This window comes from Papio anubis, chromosome 10, assembly GCF_008728515.1.
Source record: "Papio anubis isolate 15944 chromosome 10, Panubis1.0, whole genome shotgun sequence".
NCBI classification, from domain to species: Eukaryota; Metazoa; Chordata; class Mammalia; order Primates; family Cercopithecidae; genus Papio; species Papio anubis.
In genome coordinates this window covers 35,531,444-35,548,436 of record NC_044985.1, presented here as the reverse complement: position 1 = coordinate 35,548,436, position 16,993 = coordinate 35,531,444, and the positions used below count along the sequence as shown (strand labels likewise).

The following is a 16,993-nucleotide window of genomic DNA, read 5'->3' as shown; positions in this document are numbered from 1 at the left end:
GACATAGCTTAGTTAACAGCAGTGGGCAGTGGACCTTATAACTTTTAAGGCCCTAGCAAACAGCTTAGTCTCCCTATATTTAGGTGGTAAACTAGCTCTGAGGAATGTGGCTCTGATGAGGAATGCGGAGAGACAGATGCTCGGTGGATGAATAGGCCCATGCTAAATTCCTATTTTAAATTGGTCCAAATCAGGCCACTTTCTCCTGGGATACTGCTGCTTTTAAATACTTTATCTTGCCCTCTGTGGAGATGAGTGTTGGTTTGTTCTGTTTGAATTTTGACGAAACCTCAAGATTTTTGTCTTAAGCATTTTCTGGGTAAAGTATCTAGTAGAGAAGGATGAAATGATATGGATGATGATGTCTATTCAGTGATGTTTGTTAGTGTTTGATAATGTAGATTACCTAACTATGTAACTGTGAGCTGTTTAGATAAAGAATCTAGTAAGTATAGTAAACTTTCACTAATAGGAATGCTACCATTCCTGAAATTTTGCCCAAGGCTAAGCAGAAATTAACTTTCGAACTGTACATAAATACATGGTCCACTGAAAGTGTTGATATTGGCCGGGCACGTTGGATCAAGCCTGTAATCCCAGCACTTTGGAAGGCCAAGGTGGGTTGATCACCTGTCAGGAATTCGAGACCAGTCTGGCCAACATGGTGAAACCCATCTCTACTAACGATACTAAAAATTAGCTGGGCGTGGTGGTGGGGGCATGTAATTTCAGCTAATTGGGAGGCTGAGGCAGGAGAATCACTTGAACCTGGGAAGTGGAGATTGAAGTGAGCCGAGATTGCACCATTACAATCCAGCCTGGGCAACAAGTGTGAAACTGTCTCAAAAAGTGTAAAAAAGAAAAAAAAAGAAAGCGTTGATATTGTAAGTAAGATAGGGGAGGACAATTTATCTTTTTGGAAAAAAAATAAAAATGTGTTTTCAAGTGGTCATTTAGAAAGGAAAGGAATCTATTTTCAAATTTTTATTTAAAGTCTATTTTTAAAGATACTTTACTAAGGAAACATTCTTTTGCATTATTTGAGTATGCAGTGGGGATTCTTAAAAGTAATTTTTGAAAATCACTTTCAAACACCTCTGTAATCATTCTCTCCACCAATTTAGACTTGCCGGTTGGTTTAGTGCTGCGCTCTCCAGTACAGTAGCCACTAGCCAAATGTGACTAGGAAGCACCTGAATTTGATCAGTATAAACTGAGTATATAAGTCAGCTTGGGCTTCTACAACAAAATACCATACACTGGGTGGCTTAAACAATAGACATTTACTTTCTCACAGTTCTGGAGGCTGGGAGTCTAAGATCACAGATTCAGTCCCTGGTGAGAGACCCCTTCCTGGCTTGTAGACAGCTGCCCTCTCATTGTGTCCTCACACACTGGAGACAGAGAGCCAGCTCTGATCTCTTCTTCTTCTTCCTCTTCTTATAAGGATGATAATCTCATTATGGGGTTCCCACCCTCATGACCTCACCTAAACTTAATAGCTTCCCAAAGCCCCTTACCTCCAAGTACCATCACATGGTACTTGTGAGTTAGGTCTTCAGCATATGAATTTGGGGGGCGGGGACACAGACATTCATCTCATAACACTTAGTGTCCAATATGTGAGAAATAGACACTGGATCTTGAATACTTAATTATGAAAAAAAGAATGTTTCAAATTAATATTTGTATGTTGATTACATGTTGGAATGTTAATTTTCAGATTTACTGGGTTCAGTAAACTATATTATTAAAATTATTTCCCACATGTTTCTTTCTACATTTAAAAATGTGGCTGTAAGAATGACTTGCATTATATATGCATTGGATGGCACCATTCTAGGTGGGCAAGGTGACAATGTTGGGTACTTTGAAAGCATTGCCAAAACAGGCTTTGCCCTGTGGAGTACTAATATGAGCTAAGGGGAGGGTGGCTGTGGAAAAAGGTCACTGGATTTGGCCATGGTGACGTTATTTATTCCCAGTCTTAACCCAGATTTCTGAGTTCTTAATGACTATTGTGCATCCAAAGTAATAGTTGTGTTGGGGAGAAATGCTTGTGATTGGTAGAAGTCCACCCAACCACAAACCATCCAACAAGGGAGGCACAGGGCTGCCAAGAGTGACTTACTCTAGTACTGTCTTCCCTCCTCACTCTCAAGATGCATTGGCCCATGTTGCAGCAGCATCATATCCTCTTTCTCCCTAAAATAGGATAAAAATCTCCTTTATCTACCCTAGAACTTAAAGTATAAAAAAATATATTTTTTTGAAAAAACTTCCTTTATGTACTCACTCGCATGCATTTAAACTCAATATCCCCTTGTTGAATCGTGTCTCCCAGATCCATCTGTTGGTGCCAAGGGGCCCTCCTTGGCCCACTGAAGGTTGGCTGAAAAATCAGCTTGCAAAAGGCAGATTAACTGGAGAAACTGCATACAAATTTATTTAATGTGTACACACGGGAGCCTTCAGAATGAAGCCCCAGCTCCCCAGGGGTGCAGAAGCTTATATACCATCTTGAGGCTACAGAAAGACTATGAACTTGGATCCCGGCAAAACAGGTTATGGGGAGTGGGGAGAAGAGGAATTCTGTTGAAGGGCAAGAAATGATTACTAGGGAGAATTCGATGGGTTTGAAGAACATACAGTGGTCTGGGGTGAAGTCTGTTGGCCCACAAAGCAAACAATGGTTTATGACAGGAGCCTGTCCAGGTTTGTTGACAGACTTTAGTCTTCCTTCCTGCACTATAGGTTCAGTTGGAAACTCAGGGAAGTGGTCAGAGGGAATTGTTTTCTTCTGTGGTAGGTCCGGACCTTAGATAGATAGGGAAATTTGAGCCTGTGCTTTGGGAGAGGTAGAGGATTGAGAGATAGGATGGGGGTGGGGGGTTGACGGGGAAACAATTTTTCTTCTTAGTGGGTCTATCTGGTCTTTATGTAGAAAGAAGTCTCTTCTAGCTTCCATTAATCTCTAAGGGCCTTTAATTCAAAATACTCATTATACTAGGGAGCCATATTTTGGGGTGGAGTTCTCTGTGCATCCTCACATCCTTTTCTTACAGCTCCCAGTTCAGATGGTAATGATTGCATATCTGCAGTGATTTCACTAATGTTAAGTTCCATTTGCCATCCTTCCTTACTATACCTGTCAGAATCAATTCTCTCACCTTTGTCTTTGGCCAAAACCGTCAGCTACATGCTTCCTTCTGTCTCCGCTGTATTTTGTAGCTCTAACATAGATGAACAGGCAGAGTTGTTCATAGAAATAGGCCTTCCAGGCGGGGAAACTATGCACACCATGACCAGCTGAAAGTGGGGCCCTGAATGCAACACTGGGAAGTCCCTTTAGTTTCTCTGTACCTGCCTCTCTGCTCCCTTCCAGATCCACAAAAGAAAAAATATGAGATCTCAGGCTGGAATTTCCCACTGATACCAACTGGAGCCTCAATTTAAAAAAAAAAAAATCTTTCAGTAACATAATGTTATACAGCATGAAGATACCAGGCCCTGGTCCTCTAAAACCATGGAGATTCTTCTATCACATAGAATTGGGAAGATTTCCATTGATTTCACCAGAAGAGATTTGATTGAGTCAAGCAGGCAGTATTAGGCCCACTGTGGGCAATAAAAATACAAGCTGGGTTCTTTATACCCTTTCTTCAGGGATAACTTTTCTATGAATGGAACCATCAGGAGCCCTAGTGCTTAGCTACTCACAGAAAAAGAGAAGGGTAATTAACTGGCTTCATATTCCTTTCCATTTGATAACCACATAAAAATTACAGGTTCAGATGTTGAAAGTACATAATGAAGCCATGTGTTTAAGCAAGACACCCGGGTACCCAGTTTATGGCCCCATGGAAGTCCCCTCAGCTGACCTCTGAGGAGAAGGGAAACAATCTTACTATATCTATGGACACGTGGTCACCCTCTTACCCAGAGAAGGTGTCCCAGAGCTTGTAATTGGCCTGACATACTTTCCTCTGTTAAACAAACCAAAAAAATTCTAGAGAAGTTAAACTGACTCTTTCTTCCAAGTTTCCATTGGTCAACCGCAAATACAACAGAGTTTGGAGAGAAAGGTTTCCCCCTAACCTTTCTCTCCAACTCTGTTGTGTTTGGATGTTGGGAAGGTTGAATGTTGGACCCTGACATGAGTAACCCGTCTGCATGTATTGTACAAAAGCTCTGGCCTCACTCTCAGACTTGCAGAGTGAGACCCCTTGGCTGGGAGAGAGGTATGTGTCCCTGTGGGACCCTCTCTCTATGTGCCCCCACAGGGACACATACCTCTCTCTTCCTCTCATTCCTCCACCGATGGACCCTTGTTCTTTCAACTTCTCTCCTACCCACAAATGAGACAGAAGGCCATAACTTCCTAAGTAGCCAACAAGCTCCAGCCTTCTCCTGTGTCATGAAAATCTTCCCAGACTTGGCAGTGCTCAGGAGCGGATTGTGAGAGTTCCAGCACCACCCTGACCCATTTCAGCTCCTGAATAGGAAGAAATAACATGTTGTAGTCCATGAAGATTTAGAAGGAAGGAAGGACTTTAGATGAGGGGGTTGAGTGATCTTACACTCTTGTTTTGCATCTTCTTGAAAACCAGACATCTATCTCTCACTGTGAGAATCTCCTGCTCAATTATCCTTAACAAATCTACATATGCAATGCCTGTTTCCTGATAAATGCCCAACATTTAGACCTCATTAAGAATATCTGCTATCTTCTTGGCCTGGTGCGGTGGCTCATGCCTGTAATCCCAGGACTTTGGGAGGCCAAGGCGGGTGGATCACCTGAGGTCAGGAGTTCAAGACCAGCCTCAACATGGAGAAACCCCCTCTCTACTAAAAATACAAAAATTAGCTGGGCGTGGTGGTGCATGCCTGTAATCCCAGCTACTCAGGAGGCTGAGGCAGGAGAATTGCTTAAACCTGGGAGGCGGAGGTGGCGGTGAGCCGAGATCATACCATTGCACTCCAGCCTGGGCAACAAGAGCGAAACTCCGTCTCAAAAAAATAAAAAAGAAAAGAAAAAAGAATATCTGCTACCTTCTCAACTTTAAATTATATTTCAAAGTTCTCTGGATCTCAGTTTTGGGGATCAGGCCCAATTGCCCCTTCCCAATCCTAAGGTTTTTCTCCTTTGACAACAAGCAGGAGGTAGGGTCATGTCCCTCCAAAAAATGATACATTAGGAGATCCTAACCTGAGGTATGTGTACATCAAGAACCTCTGAAGTTACATTGTGAGCATTTTATAGCTTTCTCAATTTCTTGAAGAGGTCTGTCTCCAAAAAAAGATTAGAAACGTTTCTATAAGTAGTCTTCGCAAATCCAAAAATCAATGTTATTGACTTCTGTTCTTTAAATCTTCAAAACAGAGTGCAGCAGGTCAATCAATCAGCAGTATAACACAAATCTTACCTCAGCAAAGATTTCCATTGAAGAATTGTTCCCTCCCCGCACATACAATTTTCTTTCTTACAGAATTTCTTTCTGTTATGATGACGACAATAGTAATAGCTATTATTATTATTACAGTTGTTATACCCTATATTTGCTTAGCACTGTGGGGTTTACAAAGCACTCTTCAGCGAATGATCTTATTAAACTTCCCAGCAGATTTCTCTGTAAGTATTATTGCCAGCACTTGTGGCTGAGAAAACAATCAAACATTTGGTCAAGACAAAGTCAAATCTTGGTCCCAGAGATTGAACCCACACCCAGGACTCTAAAATTTCTAGCTACGAAAACCAGTTGGCTATTTATTTGCATATTAACCTTTTTAGAAGAAAGGAAATTAAGCATTTGAGTGAGGGCTAAGCTTCCATTAACCCACGCTTGTTAACTCTGCACATCACTCACCTTTAGTTCTTCTGGTAAAGGTATACCAGAAAGACACTCTGTTTTTCCTTAAAGGGTATGGTGGAGATATAGGCATATGCCAGTGCCTTGAGGCCCATTAGTTATGTCTGTTAACACATTTTTATAAGCCATGGACGGAGAAATGCTCTAACTCAGCCTGGGCGCTAGCTCATGGACCCAGGTGTGGGGTTGGCTTGGTTAATTCTGTTCCAAGAACACGTAAGCCAAGGTATTTCAAGACCACATATCATGGTCTCAGTTTAGTGTAGTTGAACAAACATTTATAATGTAACTTTTGCGTGCTACATTTTGTATCAGGTTCTGAGGATATGAAAGTGAAGAAGACATACCATGTCTCTCTTCCAGGAGCTTACAGCCTGGGATTCAGATGCAGTGGGATTTGGGAGTCAGATGGGGCAATAATTCAATTTTTGAATTACTTTCCAGTTCCTATTAAATTTAACTCTGAACTCGAAGGTCTATTCATTAGCCTGCAGGTTGAATTTTATTGCGGTCGTTTCTTTCTGGATAACTAGGAGTTTTGGTAAAGCTTAGAAATTAATGGCTAAGTTAATTTGGCATAGAAATCTCAGGTTGATATGTTGTATTGTAACTCTGAAATATAAATAGAGGATGACTGCTGACTCTATTTCTTTAAATATCAGGGGACATCTGCAACTTCTGAACGAATGAAGTCCCCAAACTCAACAAGGGGAGGGGGCGTTAGTACCCTCTTTCTCCATTCTCTATCCCCATCACCCAACTTTCTGGTTGGGTAAATTGACACTACATTGGAAGATTTTTTTTTAAAGACATTTGTTAAGGACCTAAGAATGGCTTGCTGAAGATATTTTTAAAGTTAATCATTATTCCTTAATTTGCTGTCTTATTTGTCAATTCATGAGTTATGCTTGTCTTATTTTCTCTTTCTTTTTTCTAGCAAAAATACAAAGAAGACTATGAAAATAAAATCAAAGGCAAATGGAGTGAGACACCTTGCTTTGAAGTTGCAAACGCCAGAATGAATGCTGATAACATCAGCACAGTAAGTGGGAAGGGATGGCCGGTCGGTCTGTCGTCCCGGGAGGGAGACCCCTTTCCTTAGTGACTTCTAGCCACCTGCCCTACCTGAAGGGTTGCAGGACACTGAGGCCCCTCTTCTTGGGACAAGACCTGGTGCAGAGTTCCTGTTAGGAAAGAAATTTCACAAACTCTCTTTCCTTTTGAGAAATGTTATTTGGCCAAATACCATTATTCCTACCTCAATTTTTACAACACATTACGGTGAGACCCCCTTACCGAATGCAAAGTGCGGTTAGTACAAGTTAAAGGGATCCTTTTTAATTATTCTTTGCCTGAGGAGCCAAACTGTACAGTTATGAAATTGATTAATTTAGTATCTCCTCCCTGGAAAACATGTCTATTGTTTTTCTTTTCTTTTAAGTTTCCTGCTCCTGGCCCTTAAGAGCTCTTTCTTGGTAGCCAAGAAAAGCCTTTCTAATTCTGTTTTTAGCCTATTTTAATTGTTCTAAATCTCTGTTAAGTTGCTAATCATTTTTGCAATGGTACCATGTTCTCTAATTGTAATCTGACCAGCCTAAACCAAGGACTGGGTAGCTTTGTGTAACTTTTCCAAATCCCTGTGTCTTCTCATGGAAATTCTTGCATGGTTCATTTCCACAGCAGTTCTTCACCTTGTCTAATGTCTTACAGAGGAAATACCAGGAAGATTTTGAAAACATGAAAGACCAGATCTACTTCATGCAGACTGAAACACCGGAGTATAAAATGAATAAAAAAGCTGGTGTGGCAGCTAGCAAGGTACAAGGAAACCATCCCATTTATCTTGATGGTTTGAGTGTGGGTGAATTTCTTATAACTTTGCCTCTTGCATATAATTAGTAAAAAAGGGGAGGGGTGGTTCTTGGGGGAGCTATCAGGGTTGAGACCAGTGGATGTGAGGCATTTGAAAAAGAGTAGAATTGAAACAACAAGAACAACAACAAAAGTACTTTGGAATTATAATGGGGCTATTAAAAATGTTTTGCCATGTATGAGCATTAATAACATCAAATTACCATCTTCAGTATTTCCTAGAGTAATTTATTATTTGCCTGAGGAACCAGACTGTACATTTATCAATTTGATTTAGTGTCTTCTCACTGGAAGGACCTTTTACTGTTTAGAAGGAGAAAGATTGTAATCTTAGAGAGCAGGACTTCCCCCAGGAAGAGGCAATCAGCGGCCTTATACGAAGATAAGCAATCATACATGCAACACTATCATTATTTATCTTATTTTCCCACTGACTATGGAAAACCTGGTCGCAGGTTCATAAATCCATGGATATTTCCATATGCTCTATTGAGTGAGTTTGGTGAATGACCTGGGTCCTTGGCATTCTGGAGCATGATGGTCATTAAAGAGAGCAAAAACTTCAAAGCCAAACGCACTTGGTTCTAATCCTGGCCTTGGCTGTGCCGGAGGAAGCAGGATTACATCACTTAGAAGGCTATTACAGCATCCACGTGTAAGACAGTGGTGTTTTGGACCAGGAGGGTAGCAGGGCAGGTGATGAGAAGTATTTTGAAAGCACAGCTGACTTGATTTGCCGATGGATTGGATGACACGGGTTTTGGTCTAAGCAGTTAGATGAATGGGGTTTCCCTTTATTGAGACAGGGAAGACTATGGAAGAAGTTGGTAATTTTTGTGAAGGACAGACAGGAGTTCATCTTCAGATATGGTAGATCTGAGATGCCTTTTAGACATCCACATGGAAGTATCAGTGATCATTTGACTACATGAGCCTGAAGTTTCAGGGGAGATATATGGAAAGTTGTATAAACTGGGGTGTCGTCAGCGTACAGAGAGTGTTTCATGCCATGAGTCTGGAGAGCATTAAGGGAGTGAGTGTAAACAGAAAAGTTTAGGGACTGAACTCTGGGGTCCTTCCATGGGAACATATATGTGAGATGAGGGAGAAGCAAAATCAGGAGAGGGCAATGCGTTGGGAAGCAAGTGAAGGGGGAGGGGAGTCATCAACTGCGTCAAATGTCTCTGAAATGGATTTACCAATGTCTGGTCTCTGGTGACCTCAACAAGAGCAATTTGGTGGAGTCTGCTTGGAGAAGATTCATGAGTGAATGAAAAGAGGGAAATTGAAGCTAGAAGTATATTCAACTCTTTCTAAGTATTTTCCTGGTAAGAAAAGAAGAAAATGGGCAAGTAGCTGATGAAAAACTGGGTAAAGTGGGACTTTTAAAGATACAAAACAAAAACATCGTGTTGATGGAAATAATCCAGTAGAGAGGGAAGATTTGGTGATGCTGGAATGGGGAAGAATGTCTGGAGTGATATCCTAGAGTATGTGGAAGGGGAAGAGATCTGGTGCTCAAGAGGAGGGGATGGCTTTGCCACAAGCCCTGACAGTTCTTCTGTATAACAGGGGAGAAGGCTGCGTATCCCAGATGTGGGTACGGTTTGTGAGTCTGCTTTCTGGTTGTTTCCATTTCCCAAGGAAACAGATAATTCTCTAAGATGAAAAGTGATCTGAGTCTCTGATTCCTGCAGCATACCCTTGTGAAGCTCTGTGGAGGCTGTGGGGTGGATGCCTCTGTACTTCCCTTGTGTATCTCTTGTCTTTGATACCAGGTTGCCTTTGTTTTCTGAGGTTTGTAAGTGGTAGATTTATCTAGGATTCCTTGAACTTCTGTGGTTGTATTGCCTGAATAAAGGGCTTACACTAAGGATCATGGTGGGAACCAGGATCAGTTTCTTGTTCTAATCCCTGTGGACAGGCTCCTGATAGGGGCTTGTGAACCCTGCCTTCCCTATTCTCCCCCAGCACCCCTCAACGTGCTGCTTCTGCCATAGCTGGAATTAAAGGTGCAAATAGGAAGAGCAGAAGGAAAAGCAAGGCTCTTTCTCCCTGCTCCTTCCTCCTCCTCCTCCTTGTAAATTGAATACATGTGTGCTCCACGCACAGTTGCAGGTGAGGCTTAAAAGGGTGGATTGGTGGTACTTCCAGCTTCCTTTCTTTAGGAGCGTGTTGGCAGATAGGTAGCTGGGGGTTAAGAGCTGAGTAAAGGTTCTACAGCAGCAGGAATCTGGGACATCTTGCACGGTGACTATTTGGATTTCTTTCTCTCTCCTATTATTTCTGTGTCTCTCTCTTTGAGGGCAAGGACCATGTATTCTTTCTTATATTCTGTCCCCAAGCCAGACACAGAATTGACACCCTATGGATAATTTTGAATGAATAAATGAATGGGAAGAAAAAGCATCCTGGAAATGTATGCAGTTTCTCTGCTGCTGTTATGCGTTACTATGAGTATTTTGTTTATAACATGTCAAGCTGCCATTTTTAATTGATTTGTGGAAGTATGTCATATCCATAATAGAGACGGGGACAAAAATAACCCATAGAGTTACTTCATCATTTTATTTCACTCCTACAGGTAAAATACAAAGAAGACTATGAAAAGAATAAAGGAAAAGCAGATTATAATGTGCTTCCTGCTTCAGAGAACCCACTGCTTAGGCAGCTGAAGGCGGCAGGAGATGCCCTAAGTGATGTAAGTATATTTTTGTCAAAACGTGTTTTTAAACCTTAGCTGCAAAAGAGATGAAAATTTTCTCCTTTAATGACTAAATGCATATATAACTTTGCAAATAACGTTAAGGTTATGGAGTGGTAGGTTCATTGGAACTATGTAACCACAGAAAGGCATAGTACAATGTGCCTTAATGTTTGTGGTTCTGTGGCGTTAATTCAATGGGCAGGGAAATTCTCATTTGCTTATGAGCTCTGGGCACCTGGGCCTGCATATGGATGTGCTGCCTATGAGCTCTGGCACCTGGGCCTCCACATTGCAGATGTGTTGTGATTTTAACAGAAGCAAGAAACTTTCAAAGATAGATCTTGGCCCCAGAAACCATCATTTGCCAACAACAGAACTTAAAAGATGGCCCCCTAAGTCTTCACAGGACTTTGTAATTGTGCAGTTATTAAGAGCCCAACTAAGCTGTTCAATTTGAAGCATATTAGGCAAATGAGACTGGGCTTGGGATTAAAAGACTAACAGCCTGAGAGAGAAAGAAAGAGATTGAATATGTGATGATTTGAGTTTATCTCTTATGGTTAGGTTTGCATTAAGCTTTCCTAACATTTGTGGATTTTATGTAGCTGTCTGTGTGGGTTAGTCATCTTTTCTTTGTCCCTTGAACTAAGCAGCATAGGAAATATGTGTGTGTGGTTGGGGAGCAGGTGGGGGAAAGTGGCAAGTGAGAGGGTATAAATAGATCTGTCCAAATAGCTCTGCTGGGAAATCAATGCAAAGCACGTTTGCTTTCTTTTAAAAAACCATTTTATTTCAGTCATTTTTCGGGCACAGGTGGTTTTTGGTTACGTGGAAAAGTTCTTTAGTGTTGATTGCTGAGATTTTGGTGCACCCATCACCTAAGCAGTGACACCTGAGACACTATCACGTAGTCTTTTCTCCCTCACTCCCACCCCAACATTCCACTCAAGTTCCCAAAGTCCATTATATCATTCTTCTGCCTTTGTGTCCTCATAGCTTAGCTCCCACTTATAAGTGAGAACAGACGTTATTTGGTTTTTCATTCCTGAGTTACTTCATTTAGAATAATGGCCTCCAGCTCCATTCAAGTTGCTTCAAAAGACGTTATTTCATTCTTTTTTATGGCTGAGTAGCATTCCATGCTGTATATATACCACATTTTCTTTATCTGTTGGTTGATGGGCCCTTAGGTTTATAGCAGCACAATTGTGAATTATGCTGCTATAAACATGCTTGTGCATGTGTCTTTTTCACATGATTTCTTTTCCTTTGGGTAGATACCCAGTAGTGGGATTGCTGGATTGAATGGTAGTTCTATTTTCAGTTCTTTAAGGAATCTCCATACTGTTTTCCACGGTGGCTGTACTAATTTACGTTCCCACCGTAGTGTAAAAGCAGTTTAAAGCAGTTTTGCTCTCTAAGTGAAAAACATCCTTATTAAACATCTAAAAGACCAAGTTCCAATCTCCGTTGTTGATAAAGACAGGAATATAAAAATATTAAATGTGAATAGCATCATTTACATTTTGAAAAAAGTGACAATAATCTGCTTTATCAGCCACATATTTAAAACTAATCATTGCTTCTTGTTGTTCAAGCTAAAGGTAAATCCTGGCAGAGAAGAAGAGTTAGTAATAACTCATAGTACCAGTTCGTGTGTGTGTGTGTGTGTGTGTATATATATAATCTTATTTTGAAGGCCAATTGTGTAATAAGAGATTTTTTATTGGTATAGGAGAAAGAGAGATTGTGTATTTCTCACCTTACATAACTTTTTCATGAAGGTTTGTTTTAAAAAATTAAACAACTTGCAACTGCTCAAAACCTCCGTGTTTGCTGTGGTACTAGCCGTGAGGAAAGAGCTTGAGACAGAGAGGGCAGCAGTTCAGAAATACACAAGAATCTCTGCTACTCGGGGGGTGTGGTCAGAGGTGGCATATTGGTTTCTTAGTTTTTTGAGTTTGGAATGTACGAAACTTAGGCTTTATAATAATTGCTGATAGAACAGTCTTATAATTCATGACACTGTGTGTTCAATTGTCAGGTTTTTTTCTTTTTGTTTTGTTTTGAGACGGAGTCTCGCATTGTCACCCGAGCTGGAGTGCAGTGGCGCCATCTCGGCTCACTGCAACCTGCGCCTCCCGGGTTCAAGCGATTCTCCTGCCTCAGCCTCCCGAGTAGCTGGGATTACAGGTGCATGACACCAAGACAAGGTAATTTTTTGTATTTTTAGTAGAGAGAGGGTTTCACTTTGTTGGCTAGGCTTGTCTCAAACTCCTAACCTCGTGATCCCCCCGTCTCAGCCTCCTAAAGTACTGGGATTACAGGCGTGAGCCACCGTGCCCGGCCTCGATTGTCAGTTTTTAAGACAGTTGACAGGCGATATCTTTTCTTCATCTTTTGTTTAGTGTTAGAAAATGTAAGTGTTATAATCAGTGTGGGAGTGACAGCAATCTACTTTAACTGATTTTTTTTCTTCGACAGAAACTATACAAGGAAAACTATGAAAAGACAAAGGCAAAGAGCATAAATTACTGCGAGACCCCCAAATTCAAGCTCGATACCGTTCTGCAGAACTTCAGCAGTGATGTGAGCAATCTTACTGTCACTCCTTCTGTTAAAAAACAGAACCCATTTTTTCACCAATTAATAAATGAAATATGTTTTATCTTGCAGAAGAAATATAAAGATTCCTACTTAAAAAATATTTTGGGACATTATGTAGGCAGCTTCGAGGATCCCTACCATTCACACTGCATGAGAGTCACAGCTCAAAACAGTGATGTAAGTTCTAAGATGATTGTTTGACTTTCCAAATAACATTTTTTTAGGGCATGAATACAATGGCTGCATCTTATGCCTGATTTCTTCTCCTCGTAGAAAAACTACAAAGCAGAATATGAAGAAGACAGAGGCAAAGGCTTCTTCCCTCAGACCATAACTCAAGAATATGAAGCAATTAAGAAACTAGATCAGTGTAAAGATGTAAGTCTGTAGTCTGAACTTTGAATGTGACTGCCTTCCATAGCATCTAGTGGTCAGGATATGTTTAAAATGTTGACACCTTTTCAAATAAAATAAAATTTATTTATAAATAAATAAAATAAAATTTATTTTCAACTAAATAAATTTCATTTCATTGCGAGAAATGAAATCTGTTTTGTAGTAAACATCCTGTTTTCCCCTTGTTGGCATCGCTACATTTTAAAAGGTAATTCTAGCTCATTTTCCCAAAGAAAAGTTATCAGAAACCTGAAGATATAGGAAAGTTTCTCATACAGATGTAAGAGCACTTCTCAAACTACAGTCTAGCTAGAAAAAAAAATATTTTATTAACTACAAGTTGCTTTGCTTTGTGGGGCATGAGGTTCTATTTGCTTGGCCTATGGGCCACCTTGGATCTGATAGGTGATACTGCTAAACTAAATGCCTTTGCTTCCCCACAGCACACCTACAAAGTCCATCCAGATAAGACAAAATTCACCCAAGTTACCGACTCGCCTGTTCTGCTACAAGCCCAAGTCAATTCCAAACAACTGAGTGATGTAAGTTCCTCTAACTACCCAGGACACCCAATTATGAGGGATAACATTTCATAACTCTATACATAAAATCCAATGACTTATCAAGTTTATCCAAAAGGCTGAGTAAGTATTAGCAAGTTTAAACAGTATATATTTGTATAAACACATATTTCTGCATCTTCTTGGGTGGATAACATTTACCGTGAAATGATTCTGTGAAGGAAACAAACGTAGCTGAAAGCTATGGAAAGAATGTGAGTTCTAGAGTCAGACAAAACTGCCTTCAAATGTTAGCTCTGTCATTGACGTCTGGGTGGCCAAAGATTTAACCCCCCTCTGCCCGATATTTCTCTTTTATAATTTGTGGCTGTTTTGAAGAGTCAGTGAGGGAAGACATGTGCACTGCACATACTCTGGCCAACAGCAGGTATTCAGTACATGAGTTTCTCTCTCCCTAGTAAGTTTCTGGAAATTGGAATCTCTGAGACAAATTTTATTATATGAGCTTTAAGTGTGGATTTCCAAAGTTGTGTTGAACTAAATATAAAAGTAACCTTAGTAGATTTATGGCCAGAAATGAAGGCTCCAATTAGAGCCTCAAAAGCCCTGATGTCTGTGAGAGGACTCTTAATCAGATGAAAGGAAAGTGGCTCTGGTACGTGAGCACTGACAGTGACAAGAGAGACAGGGCGGGGCCCCTCTCAGAACCTACAGGGTCAATTGTGCTACGCAGGGAGGGGAACATGTTTGACAGAGCCACCTCATTCCCTTAGGGTCCTACCATGGTGACAGATGTGATAATAGCTGTTAAGTGTCCCGCACACAGGTTCAGTAATGCAGGTGGCCTACCCAAGCTCTAGATGTCTCTTCTGATCTCAACGGTGCTGACATTTACTTTACAAAATGTACCACACAAGAATTTTTGTATTCTGGAACAATTATTCTGAACTAATTGGTTCTCTCTCTCTCTCTCTCTGTCATAGTTAAATTACAAAGCAAAACATGAAAGTGAAAAGTTCAAGTGCCATATCCCTCCTGATACTCCTGCTCTTATCCAGCACAAAGTCAATGCCTATAACCTGAGTGATGTAAGTTCCTCATGCCCTGTACCACGTGATGTACTGACAACCTGTGCTTTTATTTTTGAACTGCTTCATTACAATTAAATGAATGGGATTAATGTTAAAAATGGGAAGACCTGTTAACATTTGTGTCATGTTCCTATGCCTCTGCCAATGTAACTCAATTCACCTTACAAAATGTGTGTAGCAATCTTAAAGTAGTTTCATGCAATTAGATGATCATAATATAGTATTGTAACCAGCCCTCAGAATGCTACCTCTCATGTATGCTTAATTGCAATTTTAATGGTAGATCTTTTAGCCATATATTCATTTAAATTATACTATAATTCCTTTATTCCCTGGGCTTATAATGTCCCTTATTTCACACAAATGATACTTATTTCTACACGTATGAGAACGTTCATGAATAAAGATATAGGGGATTGAAAGGGCAGAAGTCCAGATATCCATTTCTGTCCTTCATTTTTCAAACTTAATTTTATAAAAAAGTTAAATTATCCTTGGGGTTTTCAATTTCTTCAATAATTCTATAAATGAGTACTAAGATAATCTGGCATCAATGAGTATTGAAATGATTTATGAAATAACCTTTGCAGAGAACTTAGAGGTCAAATGATGCCTTTATATCATAGAAAAGTAAGTTAACTGTAGAATATTTGTGCTACTCTATAAAACATTCAGTGTTAGGAATCAAATATTAGTATAATAGCTAGAATTAAATTAATTTGATAAAAATTTCTCATGGGGAGTACAGAAGCCCAATCTTGGAGAATTAATAGCTCCAGCTTGAGAAGAAATGTTTAAAATATGCATGATTCCCTAGACAATATAAAGGGCCCATTTATTTCGTATTAAGACAAGGTGTTTAGTTACCCATTAGTCTTTAAAGGTCATGACATGTGTATCACTTTTGCCAATTCCTTTGCTGAATTTTTCTGTCCAGAATCTTTATAAGCAAGACTGGGAGAAGAGCAAAGCCAAGAAGTTTGACATTAAAGTGGATGCCATTCCCCTGTTGGCAGCCAAAGCCAACACCAAGAACACCAGTGATGTGAGTGTGGCCTGGGGACCTGGGGACCTGGACAGGGTGGCCTCGGGGACATTTCCTGGTGAGTGGGATCTGGCACGTGTGATGTCTTTGCAGGTGATGTACAAGAAAGACTATGAAAAAAACAAAGGGAAAATGATTGGAGCCCTCAGCATTAATGACGATCCCAAGATGCTGCACTCCTTGAAGGTGGCCAAAAACCAGAGTGACGTGAGTGTCTTTGTAATTCACCCCTATTTTCAGATGTAACCACAAAGTTGCTATTTAATATAACCTTGGATAGACATTAGCCTAACTGAAATCTCAGATTCAGGATGACAGATCACACGTGAAAGCTTCACCCAGGTGATAAAAGAAGATGAACTTCCTTATTCTTATTGATGCCTTTGATGCCAGTGAATATTCCAAAAGTTTCCTTAATCTCCTTAATGCCCTCTGTTTTATTAGGAGGAAAAATATTCTGACAATATCATCGTTCTTATTGTTTTTCCTAGAAATGAGCTTAATATGTTTAAGTATAGGTACATGTGCATGTATATATTCACCCAATGCCCTGAACTGATTAAGGTACTTTGCAAAAATATATATAGAGAGAAAAATGAAAAGAAGTAAGGAAATTAGTTGAAGGTCAAAGTAAGAAAAACTACATAAGGCATAAACTCAAAAGCAAAGCATTTTATTTTAAGAAATTTATAGAATATTGATCTTATTTTAAAGACTTTAACATACTTATTAAAAATAAAATATGACCCACCAATCCCATTACTGGGTATATACCCCAAGGAATATAAATCATTCTATTATAAAGATGTGTGAACAAATATGTTCATTGCAGCACTATTCACAATAGCAAAGACAAGGAATCAACAATGATAGATTAGATAAAG

The 16,993-nt window shown here is 40.0% G+C and overlaps 1 protein-coding gene across 30 annotated transcripts in view; it reads left to right on the top strand.

The window, feature by feature from the left end:
- Positions 1-16,993, top strand: part of NEB (nebulin) — a 222,186-nt gene that overhangs the window by 17,754 nt on the left and 187,439 nt on the right. For all 30 annotated transcript variants that reach the window (XM_021923612.2, XM_021923611.2, XM_021923610.2 and 27 more), the window contains exons 11-20: positions 6,808-6,912; positions 7,581-7,688; positions 10,327-10,443; positions 12,934-13,038; positions 13,126-13,233; positions 13,330-13,434; positions 13,896-13,994; positions 14,957-15,061; positions 16,002-16,109; positions 16,203-16,316. In XM_021923612.2, coding sequence (XP_021779304.2) covers positions 6,808-6,912; positions 7,581-7,688; positions 10,327-10,443; positions 12,934-13,038; positions 13,126-13,233; positions 13,330-13,434; positions 13,896-13,994; positions 14,957-15,061; positions 16,002-16,109; positions 16,203-16,316 — 1,074 coding nt within the window. The remainder of the gene's footprint in view (positions 1-6,807; positions 6,913-7,580; positions 7,689-10,326; positions 10,444-12,933; positions 13,039-13,125; positions 13,234-13,329; positions 13,435-13,895; positions 13,995-14,956; positions 15,062-16,001; positions 16,110-16,202; positions 16,317-16,993) is intronic.